This window comes from Gavialis gangeticus, unplaced genomic scaffold (assembly GCF_001723915.1).
Source record: "Gavialis gangeticus isolate Ggan-Ray unplaced genomic scaffold, GavGan_comp1, whole genome shotgun sequence".
Lineage (NCBI taxonomy): Eukaryota > Metazoa > Chordata > Crocodylia > Gavialidae > Gavialis > Gavialis gangeticus.
This window is the reverse complement of record NW_017729025.1, coordinates 140,909,154-140,921,733: the sequence shown is the minus strand read 5'-3', so window position 1 is coordinate 140,921,733 and position 12,580 is coordinate 140,909,154. Positions and strand designations below refer to the sequence as shown.

At 43.6% G+C, this 12,580-nt stretch overlaps 1 protein-coding gene across 5 annotated transcripts in view; it reads left to right on the top strand.

Moving 5' to 3' along the window:
- LOC109299123 (pleckstrin homology domain-containing family A member 7-like) overlaps window positions 1-12,580 on the top strand; it is a 273,825-nt gene that overhangs the window by 127,160 nt on the left and 134,085 nt on the right. For all 5 annotated transcript variants that reach the window (XM_019519653.1, XM_019519652.1, XM_019519657.1 and 2 more), the window contains exon 3: window positions 5,839-5,950. In XM_019519653.1, coding sequence (XP_019375198.1) covers window positions 5,839-5,950 — 112 coding nt within the window. The remainder of the gene's footprint in view (window positions 1-5,838; window positions 5,951-12,580) is intronic.

The following is a 12,580-nucleotide window of genomic DNA, read 5'->3' as shown; positions in this document are numbered from 1 at the left end:
AAAAAAAAAAAAAAAAAGCAGCTCAGTGCACATAAACCAATTTTGAAATGGCTGAAACTGGTTTAAGATAACCTGGTTGAATGTCTTAACTGACATGGTTTAATCAGACTTAACTGACCAGTGTAGTTCACTTGACAGACCAAAACACATGTGGACAGTTAAACTGTTTTAGTCCTGTTACAAAATTCACACCATCCAGCCACGCTCCCACATAACTATCACCATTCCAGTGCTTTTACTCATCATCATATTCATCATTGTTGTAGTTGCTGTTGTCACTGTTATCCTTCTTGTTCTCTTCGGAGGGCGTACCTCTGAAAAGTCTACGTCAGTTTTCTCTCTTCCATATGAGGTCCACCATCTCTTTCCTGGCATCCTCTTCTGTCTTCCTGTAGTACCAGTATATTTTACTCAGCCTCATTTTAATACAGTCCTCAACTGTGGGGTCTGAATGCCTGTTTGTGAGTAGGTTTCTGGCCTGCCACAGGCCATACCTGAAGTAGGAGTTGAACTGGTTGAAGTGGGCTGTCGGGTAGGGATGTGTGAAGCAGGCTCTATTCGATTCAGATTCAGCCTGAATTGGAGGCAGTGATTTGATTTGTTGATTTGGATCACTGTCCCTTACTCGATTCAGCTGAATCCGAATCTGAAGATTCGATAGTGATTCGGAGAATCAACGATTTGGACATAGACACAGCTTTAAATGTTTTTTCTACATACCTCAAGGTACCAGCATGGCTTGTGAATGCTGCGATGCTGGGGCAGATGGAGCGTCCCACAAGAGTGCAGGCGGGGGCCTCCTGTGTGCTTGGTGGCATACCTGGAAGTGGACCGGAAGTATTTTCAGTCCACTTCCAGGTCCACTGGGGAGCGCGGCAGGCCCTTTCCCCCGCAGCCCCCCAGCTCAGCAGTCGGCTGCGGGGAGACCCTGAGTGCTCCCCCAGACCCAGGTGGCACGAGTTGCCAAGCCAGGGGGGACGTAAGGGGGCACCCAGCACGTTCTCCGGCTGACCCAGAAGTGGACTGGAATTGCTTCTAGTCCACTTCCAGGTCTGCTGCTGAGCATGCTGGGGAGCCCCCCACACTTCTGTGGGACACTCCATGTGCCCCAGCATCGCAGCATTCACAAGCCGCCTGATATCATGCATGATATCTTGAGATATGTAGAAAAAACATTTAAAGCTGTGTCTATGTCTGAATCGCTGAATCTCTCCGAATTGACTCAAAGGATTCCAGTTCAATTCAGAGAGATTAAAGGGTCCTCTGATTCCATTTGGATTTGGAGGTTTGGCCACCAAATCAGGCCAGATCTCCACTGAATTGAATCAGGGACTGAAGCTTCACACAGCCCTACTCTTGGGGCCCCTTGCTGTTTGGTTGAGTGCCCTTAAAGGACCGCTTCTCTGGTCAGGGTTCAAAAACCTGTCACTACCAGGAGGAGTGTGCATACTTTCTTCCACACCTCTCTGGTTAATGGACAGTCCCAGAAGAGGTAGTCAGTTGTTTCTGCCTTCCAGTGGGAGGTCTGCCTCGAGCAGTTTGATGGACCTCTCCACCCTGCACTGTTTTCCATGCCCATGTAGGGAGTGCCCGGTGGGCTGCCTGCTAGTTCACGTCTCTGTTCTCCTTCTGCAGATCTTTGTGGAACATTTACTCCCACAAAGTATGGAGCTGTCACCAGGTAGTAAGCTCATGGGCGATATGATGTTTCTTGCCCTTACCACCTCCCATATCTTGTGGTGGTTCAACAGTGTCGCTAGTGTCATGTCCTGCAGCTTGTATTTCTCCTGGAAGCATTTTAGGACCTTGTAGAACCACAGGGACACTGTGGCCCTTGGGCTTCCATTGGTCATCATATACACCTGCCACTGTCTCAGCAGTCGCCCTGCAAAATACTTGACAAAGCAGGCTGTTTTGGATTCCACCCCTGTTGCCAGTTTGCAAACCTGGCACATGTACTTGGCCTAGAGGAAGAGTAGGACATCTGGCATTCCTCTGCCTCTGGACTGTTTCACTTTGTGCAGCTTGGTCGTCACCACTTTCTTCCATGTGGAGTTCCAAAAGAAAACACACATGGCTCCTTGGATTCTGTGAATGACTTGGTCTGAGGAAGGGAAAACTAGGGCACTGTGTAAAAGTATTGGCAGTAGCTCTGCCTTGATCAGTGCCATGCACCACCCCCCACCCCCCCCCACCCCACCCCACACATTGAGAGGCAGCACAATTGCAATAGCCCCAGTCTCTGTTTCACTTTCACCTCCATCTCTTCCCATGCCCTCTATCTCATCACCTCTACCCTGAGGATCTTTACCCCCTGTCAGGGGATGGAGATCCCAAGGGACAACAGGTCCCCGAGCTTCCCCAGGACTAGGCAGGTGCTTTTGCTCATGTTGAGCTTGGCCCCTGCTGCTGCTCCATATACCTGGATGTGTTGTAGTGCTCTTTCCATTGAACTCTTGTCCCTGCATATGATGTTAAGGTTCTTGATATAAGCGAGGACTTTAGTCTTTTCCTCATTGCTCCCGGGGATCTTCATGCTGCTGATCCCGGGGTCCTGCCTTAGTCACTGTGCTGGTGGCTGCCTTGTTCAAATAAACAGGTTCAGGGAGAGCAGACAGCCTTGCCTGACTCCCGACTCCACAACAGTCGGGTCTGTCAGGGACCTGTTCACCAGTACCCTGCTGCTCACATTATAGTGCCTTTATCCAAGTGACAAAGGTTGTGGGGACTCCCACCTTTTTCAGTGTTTCCAGTAGGAAGCAATGGGATACCTGGTCATAGGCCTTCTCCAAGCTGAGGTTCAGCATGGTGACATTTTCTCCCCTCTACTGTTGGTTCTGTACCGCATCTCGCAACTACATCAGAGCTTCATGGATCTGTCGCATTGGCACCATGCATGCCTAGTCCTTGTGGACCACTGCACCTATAATAGACTTAAAACACTTGGGCAAGATTTTGGCGACCAGTTTGTAGTCAAGGTTCAGTAGCATAATTGGATGCCAGTTTCTCAGATCCTGCCTCTCCCCCTTCTTGTAAAGAAGGGTTATGTGGTCCTCCTCCATGTAGTACAAACTGCGTGATATGAGCCTTTTGCCTTTAGACTAACGGTTTGCCACATGGTTCACTGGGCTGAACCCCACCAGAGTCCACAGCATTTTAACTCATGGCGAGCCCACAGCTCAGCGCTGCTCAGTATGTTTGTGTACTCCAGATTTCCCTGCCCCCCAAAGATCTATGTGCTAATTAGCTCCCACTCATGAGTGGACCTGGGTGTTCTTGTTGCAAGTTCTGGGATGCTCCAAAAATGTATATTCAGATGAGGTGCAGGGCAGCCCGGTCTGGCTTCACCTCATGGAGGGTGGGGCCACACTTACCATATATGTCAGGCTGAGCGCGGGAACATAGGGATTGTGGGTGATCTGTATGACTTGAAAAAGAGTCGGCAGTGAGGGGAACTGTGCTTAATGGGCACTACCGTATTCAGATGGGTTATATTAAGTTATGCTTGTGGTAGGTTTCCATCAGTATGTTTGCTTAATTGGGCTGTGTTTAAATCAACTTTATAGTTAGTTTTGACTGCTGAGCACATGCTGTTTTTGGCAGCAGTTTAACAATAGACAGTGTATTTAGTGAGGTTTCCTAGTATGTGATTATAAGACAAGGGGCTTTTTTCCCCATGCCAATCGAGGGTAAAAACTTCATCTTGTATTTGAGTAAATACAGCAGCTGTTCTCTTGTGGTTTTCCTATGCCAGGTTGAGCATACACCTGCTGTAAACTAAAAAGTATTATGTATTTTTTTTGGTTTTATGGAATTTCTTGCTGTTGACCACAGGTGCATTTTAATGAACAATAAACTAATTTTCTGTCTTTAAATGGTCTCCCTATACATTTGCATAACATTCGTGCGATGGAGTCTAGGTTCTAATGAAATAGTAAGCCATTTTTCTAAAAATCAGCTACTCATAGCCTGGACCCCAGATAGACTAATTTATAGGACCAATATACAGTTTAACTCTGTGGCACAGGTATTCACAGTGCTTGAGTTTGACAATATTATGAGAAAAATATTCCTCGGGATACCCAAGACCCTTGTATAAAAAATAATTCTTATCTGCACTATAGGCTGCAAACTTATCTTTAAGATTACTCAGTAAAATGCCAGCCACCCACTCCTGCAAACAGTATTTTCTAATGTAAGTGTCCTTGAATACTGAAGTGTTGTGGAATCTTATATGACCATATTTGAGTCACGGCTTGGATGTTTGACAACTCATACCACAAATTCTTTCTTTAGTAATTAAATAAACCTTTAATTCTAAGCTATAGTGATACCATGCTTTTCGTTCTTGACCTGGCTGAGTTTCTGTCTTGGCTGTGTTTACGTCTTTACATGAAAGCAGCTCCATTTCCATCATAATGGACTGGTGCACAAATCACTTAATTTCATAACACAAGGCTAATACTAATTTTTCATGTATTGCTTATGTTCTAACAAACTGATTGAGTGTATAAACTTCTTAAGTGCATAGGAACTCTTGAGCCACAACTGCCTACTTTATTAAATGATTGTACTCTGCCTAACTGCATAATTGGTGAGAATAACTAAGAGCCCTTGATTTCATGACTTCTAAAGCAGCTTTGAGTTGCCTACGTCCTGTTCTTAAACCTGTGACTCTCTACCATTAGACTCAAGGCATCCTTCCGTAATTTTTCAGAGTTTGGTGGCACTGTAGTTGAAAGCTACTGGTGTACTGTCCTAGTTTACCTTAGTGGTTCTCAACCAGGGTCATCCTACTGGTTTTGCTGCCACAGCCAGGTAAAACTGCCCTGCACACTCTGGGTAGAGAGTGGGGGATTGGACTGGGAAGGGCTGCAGCAGGAGCTGGCACTTCTGCCTGCCAGCATTATGTTTATCAGATAACCCTAATACAGGCAGGAGTACCTGCCTTAGCTCTTCCCGGTCAGGCTCTGTATGAGACATGCAGGACAGTTCCACCCGGCTGTGCTAGCAGCACCCGTGTCATGTTGAGTGATGACACACCTGAAAGGGTCTTGTAACACCCTGTTTGACAACCGCTATCTTAGAGACATAAAGCACTCGGAGGAACTAGATAAAGAGCTGTAATGAGGGGTGAAAAGCTACTGTTCCTGTATTCAATGAGCATTTCTCACAGAGAGTTGGGTCTGTTTTCAGTCTCCTTGTTATGCATTTATATTATGCTTTGCCTCTTGGAGCTGTGGCAATTAACACCACCGTTACCTTTCCTGGCTGATGGAGAATCAGCAGGCTGGATGATGTGACCTTGCATGCCAGATCATGCCAGCTTGCGGGGTCGGTCACTCCATGTCCAGATCCAGCGTGCGGGGTTGGTTGCTCTGTGGCTGAATCTGACACATGCTGATGCCGCACCACTCCTTCCTCCTAGGGGGCCAGAAAAGTTGAGCACCACCAGTACATAGTGTATTCTTTTTGTTTACATACACCGGTGACTTGCTATGTATGTTTCAACTCTTTTTGATTGTCATGATTACAGTGTGTCATTTTTACTTTGTGTGGAATTGTGTGTCATGCTGCTTTTTTTTGTTACCTGTAAATATGAACTACCAAATATCATTACCAGTATCTGCTAAGAAAGACCATATTAGAATAATGGGTGTCAGAAGAAAAAAGCAATTGGCATTGGCAGGCAAGGGGAAACTCTCTCAGTGCTTAACTAGGCTGCTGCTTGTGCACTTCAGGAAACTGAAAAACTATACTTTCTGTGTTAAAAGTCAGAAGCTGATTGTTTAAAGATATATATTTTTAGGAATACTTCCTTTTTTTTTTTTTTTCTAGGGAAAATTCACACATGTCCAAGCAACAAATAAACCAAAGACCCTCAAGCATGGTCAGCGAAACATCCACTGCAGTAACTGCATCCACTGTTGATACAAAACCTGTTCCTAAGGTAAGGCAAAAAAAGACTCATTTGGTCTCCTTTCAGTTCAGTTTATTGCTGCCTTAAAACACATTTAAGATTTCATGCTAAAAACATATTAATGTACTTCCAAGAAAGAGAGACTTCTCCCATCCAAACAAACTTAGGAGATATAGTGACAACACAAACATCTTTTGACAGCTCAGAAGCCCTCTAATCACATTTCAGGTGATTTTTTTTAAAAAAAAATTACAATTCTATGAATTACCAATTCAGTGTGAGAGGTTTCTAAGGAATGCAATCATATATATGTCATGTCAGTTCCAGTAAGTCATCTGATTGGCCAGAGCACAGTAAGGGCACTGCAAAACAGTGGAAATGATAACTTTGAGTTTCTCTTGCTATTCTTTCTTACCCTTCTTTTTCTTTTATTATCTTAAGTTAGGGCTATTCAGTTATAAGTAGGTACAGGCCACAGGGGCTGCATATCTCTTCATGCACACACAAAACACCAAATGATCAGAATTAGTACAGCATATGGCAAAAAAAATATTCCCCCCTTATTTTTCATAATTTATGCCTCTGAAACTAGGTTAAAGTGAAGAATGTATTTTCTGTAAAGAAGAAATAAGTATTTGTACACCTTTCCTTTGTCAAGCTTCTTTTACTGGAAAGGCATCAAGCCAGTTAAGTGTCTAAGTCATAGAAGGGAGGGCTTAGCTAATTGATTAGAAGGTTATTATTGATCAGTTAATTTCTGTTAAATTGCCATCAGTGAAAAGCTTTCATTCTGTTTTGTTCTTCTTGGCTTAATAGTGGGGAAAGGAAAATCATTTCATAAAATTCAGTAATGCTTCTTCAATTCTGAGTATAATCACTTATTGAAAGCTTATTGGACCAACTCATGAGCCATAATGTTGTCAGTTCTTAGCAACATACTTAGCTTTAAAAATAAACTGCTTAGTGTAATTGTCATTTTAAAATGGACAACTTAAATGTTCGCCTGAATATGATACTTGGTAAATTTGCAATTACAGTTTATTGTGGCAGTTCAACCTGTGAGAAAGTACCCAGGTGTTTCTTTTCTTAATCCCATTATTACCTTTTAAAAAAAATCCAGTTTTAATTACTTAGAATGTTGCCTTTATTGATCCTGTCCAGATATGAGCATAACCGCTTTCCTCCTGTAATTCATTTTGATATATGCTGTTCAGTGGGCAGGAGGATTAATTTTTCAATACCCTCCTTCAGTTTCATAGTCTTTGGTGTTCATCACCACCTTTAAACATACTTCCAGTGGTCTTTCTGAGTAGTCCCTTACTGGATGCACTTTGCCATAGTTCTGTTTGTAGCCCAATAAAATACAGGAATACTAGTGTAACTTCTCTTTCAGATGGTACAGAACCAGGCGGAATACTTTTAGTTGGAGGCTCTCTTGTGCTTCTTGTGCCTCTTGAGTGTTTTTTTCTCTGAAATCCTGCCTGCATTATATCTTTTGAAAGGCCTTTCACCATAACTTTGTTTCTCCAACAAAGGTTCTGAATGACAACCGGGAAGCCTGATCTTTAAGGAAACTAGAAACTACCCAGTAATCTAGACTTATGAAGTGGGAGGGCATCTGGGATCTGAACTGATCCCAGGGGCTCAGAAGCAGAAAGCTTCATGGGCACTTACACAAGTTACACTTTTTGTGCAGTGCCCCTGAAGGCACTTCACAGCTATGCTATGACATGCATGCATGCCTATAGAGTGCTTTTAAAGTGGCTGATTGCACAAAAAATTAACCCTTCTTAAATGATGTATTAGATGAAGACCCTGCTTCAGAGCACCTTAGGGAATTTGTGCTCCCTACGGTTAATTTTCATACACTGTGGGCTGGGCTGATGCAGCCCAGCCCTGCTCCCAGGGCTGTCAGTGTGGGGGAGGGGAAGGCAGAGGGCGGCGGCAGCACTGAGCTGCCAGCTGGGGTTTGCTGCCTGGCTGGAGCTGGATTGGGGTTGGGGAGGTGAAACAGAGCCCCCCGCCTTAGCCCCCCCCCCTCCCGGCTGGGGTATTAGGGGGGACCCAGGCTGGGCCTGTAAGGTGAACAGACTCCATTCCAACCCCACCACCCTCGGCTCAGGCCAGGCAAGCCAGGAGGTCAGTATTGCTCGCTTTCCCCTCTCTGGTTTACTTGGCCTGATCTGGAAGGGGTGTAGAACAGAACCCACTAGCCTCATGAGCCCAGTACTCCAGCTGGGGTAGCCGGTGGGGGAGCACCTGCGAGGCGGAGGGCTGTTACACCCCACACCTCCCTTCAGCTAGGCAGCAAACCCCAGCCTCAGCCCTGAAGCTTGGGGGATGGGGCTGGAGAGAGAGGCAGTTCAGCAGCCTCCTTGGAGATTACTGGAGCACCCCAGCCCATTGGCCAGGGTAGCTGGTGCATGCAGGCTTGATTTCCCACCCCCTCCTGAGAGGCAGATGTCTGTTTTGGGGAAGTGGGGGGCGCTAGGGGTTGCTGTAACTCATGATGCTTTGTGTAAAGCACCACGAGTTACAGCATGAGTCTGAATTGTCTGTCTGTGCCCCACCATTTCTTGTGTCCATTGAGATTCCATCATTTTCTCTCTGTCACAGAGTACTTCCCGGAAAGGGTGTTTAATTGGGACCACTGCAGCCTTGTCTGCCCCTTGAAGCCAGCCAAGGTGTGGCTTCTAAACAAGGCAGAGCCCTGGCACCTTTTCACTTTGATACTCTGGCGTTCTGGTCCCACATCCTCCCTAGTTGTCTGTGGCCCTTACTCAAGGTGTGCTATCTTCTAGTTCAGCTCTTGAGGAAGGGACTTTATCTCTTGCTGGGGAAAACAAGTGCAACCTGAAGTTCCAAGCAGCAAAACAGATGGCTTCTCTTCATTTAAGGTATTTATTAGGCAAAGGCCATCCAACCAGAGGTTCTCTGCCCTTTTCAAAGGGTTAAAACGTCCCTCTGTCCCCAGTCCAGCCCGCACTGTTCTAAGCATCCCAAACATATTCAGCTGTTCCCTCTCCAGTGTGCCACAGCAGGAGCCCCAAAGTGCTCTGCTGGTGTCTGTCTGTAGATTTCCTCTCCACTCTCCAGATGCTCTCCTTGTTTCCCCTACTTTGTCCATTGTCGAGGCTTTGAAGCCTCTGGCACGCATCTTCCAAAGAGAGATTACCAACCCCATCTAAAGCCTTAACAAGGCTATTCAAGTCCTGTGATGCTGAATGTCCCTCTTAGACTTAATCCTTCATTCCCTGTGATCAGGCTAATGAGGTAAGAAGAGGCTCTCAATATTCTAACAACATGAATACATTTAAAACAGAAATATTGCAATAAAGACCATCGCACCCACCTTAAAAGACTTAGTTAACACCCTTGACTTCCCTCTCTCATTTCTGTTCTCTGCATCGATATCTGCACTCTATAGCCCATATCTAACTTCCTGTATTTAGAGTTGTGCTATAAAGGCAAATGCATTAGATAAACCAGGGTTTTAAGATCATTGTAGGAAAGGTCTCAACCTTTCTCAGCTGGATACCATATCTTGTGAATTATCTTTGCATAGTGCTTCTCTGGACAGGTATGTGGTCTGATACCCTGGCTGGCAAATATGGGGCTTGGAGTTGGAATGCTGACCAAGTCTATGTTGTTATTTTTATCCACCTCTATTTTTACTGAACCTGATAGAGTAAGAACTAGTATAGTGATTTCAACTATATTTTTTTCAAGAGCTGACACCTAAGAATTGCTGCATCTTGGAAAAGAATGTCAGCTGAACAGCAGATTATCAGTTACACTTCAAGATTGAGAGGATGAACCCTCTAGTTTGTACAAGCCTCTATTCTGAGCAAATAATGAGCTTTAGTTAAAGCACCCCCACCACCATTTTTCAGCATGGGGACGCTGATACACATGATGCTGAAGTCTGCTAGAGTGTGGTAATTACCATGCTCCTGCAGACTCGATTAATCAAGTCTGTTCCAATGCACTGTAATTATAGCATGTTGGAGAAGCCTCCCTGCACATGTATAGGGAGGCTTCAAACATGTACTTCGCATGAATCTATGGATCTTCACTTGACAAGAAAGTGGAAGGAATGAAGAGAGGTAAAGGAAGATTTGGATGAAAGAAGAACCTTGAAAAAGGCCCATTTCTTTTTAGGTTGAAAAACTATTTCTATTGTCTGGAGTTCAGTGTGTGTAAGATTCAGGTAGAAACTTTGTGGTCCAAAGATTTATTTTCATTAGCTGTGTAAAGTATGTTGAAATGAATATCTGCTCTTGGGCCACCTGATACAGTGAGTGGTTCCATAAAGTCAGAAATATGAGATGGCACTAGGAATTTCAGTGTTTCAGATAGTGTCTGTTTAAGAGAAGAAGCTGAATTGCTGATACTCAAAGATGTTGTTGCTAGTAGTCAACTGAGAGACAAACAACTGAGGATTAGGACATGAAAACAAGGGAAAAGGTATAATGATTCTAGAGAGAAATAAGAGGTAATGGCAAAGTGGTTGGAGGATTCAGGTGGAGTTAATGCCTGGAATTCTGGGTTCTCTTCCACTGATGACTCTAAGTAATTGTATAGCAGTGGACAAGTTGCTTAATCTCTTGGCAACTTGGTATGCCTTTCTGTAAATTGAAAGGATTTCTAATTCTCTGGAACTGTCATTATAATAAAATTAATGAGATCTTTGAATGAAAGACATTAGGAAAAGCCAAAGTATATACTCTTTCTGGAGTGAGAGTAAAGATCTTTATCTGTGATAGCCATTTTTTTACTGCAAGAAATTATTTGCTATTTCTATGCTTAGAAAATTAATTTCAGAAGAAAAACATTTTTATAAAATTTGTATCCCTCATTTTAGGAGCAGATCTTGTAGGAATACTTCATAGTTAAAACTAGGTACTTTTTTGTCTTGCATATTTCCAGCAGAAATTGCTGAATGGGGAGTAGAAAATGGAACACTAGTGGAGAGGGAATTAAAAAATCCATGCTGCTGGCATCTAACTGTAGTAGAAAAAGTGAGTAATTCCCAAACAAGTCTGCAATGCAGGCATGCACTGACATCACAACTGACTTGTCTGGTTTCAATGACAAAGCCAGCAGCTTGACTCTCCCTTTATCAACACATGCCAATGTTATCATAATATTTTAGGTCAGGAAAGGATGACTGAAGTGTGGAAAAGAGGAACAATCAAAACTTATAAAAAGAAAATCTTCTGTTGCAGCTTGTTGAAGCCAAATATGACATACACTTTATATATTACGGCTCATTCTTTGCTATAACAAAGTGGAACAACTATTTTTAGTTATCCAGTTTATGGAGATTTTAAATACTTAATGGCTTTGAGCAGGGGGTTGGATTAAATGAGCTCCTGAGGTCCCTTCCAACCCTGATTTTCTATGATTCTGTTTGTACTTTAAACTATTTTAATTACTGTAATGAGCGTGAAACTGGTATATCATATCTGTAACCTTTAGTATAGATTCATAGATTGTAAGGCTAGAAGGGACCTTGGAAGACCATTGGGTCCAGCCCCCTGCACCAAGCAGGAAAGATAACTGGGGGTCAGGTCATCAAAGTAACTGTCCAGTCTCCTCTTGAAAATTTCCAGGGTAAGTGATTGCACCACCTCTGGAGAGAGCTTATTCCACAGTCTGGATACCCGGACTGTAAACAAGCTTTTCCCAATGTTCAGCCTGAATCAGTCTTCCAGGAGTTTGTGGCCGTTACTCCTGGTTTTCCCCTCTGGTGCCCTGGTGAACACTTGTTCACTGAGCCCTTGATATATTTCCCTAGTGTAGTGGTAAGCTACTGTAACTAGGTCCACTCTCAGCCTTCTTTTCTTCAGGTTGAAGAGTCCCAGATCCCTCAGCCTTTCCTCGTATGGCTTACATTTTAAGACTCTGATTATACGGGTGGCTCTTCTTTGGACTCTGCCAGGCTTGTCCACGTCCTTGTTAAAGTGTGGTGCCTAGAACTGGATGCAGTACTCCAGCTGTGGTCTCATCAGTGCTGAGCAGAGCGGAAGAATTGCCTCCTTGGTTTTGCTGGAGATGCATTGATTGATGCATGCCAGAGTATTATTTGCCCTACTGGCTACAGCATCTACTGCCGGTTCATATTCATAGTGTAGTCTGTTATTACCCCCAGGTCCCTTTTATTCATTTGGTCCTGTGAGTAGCCTTCTCTTATCCAGCTAATAGACATGTTCTGTGTAAATCTCTGTTTAGGCATTTCTGCTAGAATGACTTTTGGAATAGATGAACAATAACTGTTACAAGTACATCATTGAATTCTGTTCTTGAGTCTTCTTAATTAAACAAGGTCATATTTCTGCAAGGTACTGTGCAGCTATTGTCAAGGTATCCAGCTCCTTAATTCCTTCTGACATCTGTATGGATGTGTGTGAAGCTGTTTGTTCAAAATAATTAGAAAACTTTCGTTTTTATTAGAGTGGTGTTAATATCTGTAAGAAAACGTAAACTCTGAAATGAATCCTTTTCTCACAGTAGCAAATAATGGCTTAATATATTTTATATATTACATTATTTTTGTAATGTATGGTTACAAATCATATATGTATTTGTATATACACAATACCTTTCTTTACAAAAAATAATTGACTCCAAGATGAACATGGGCCGACAATGTGAGGT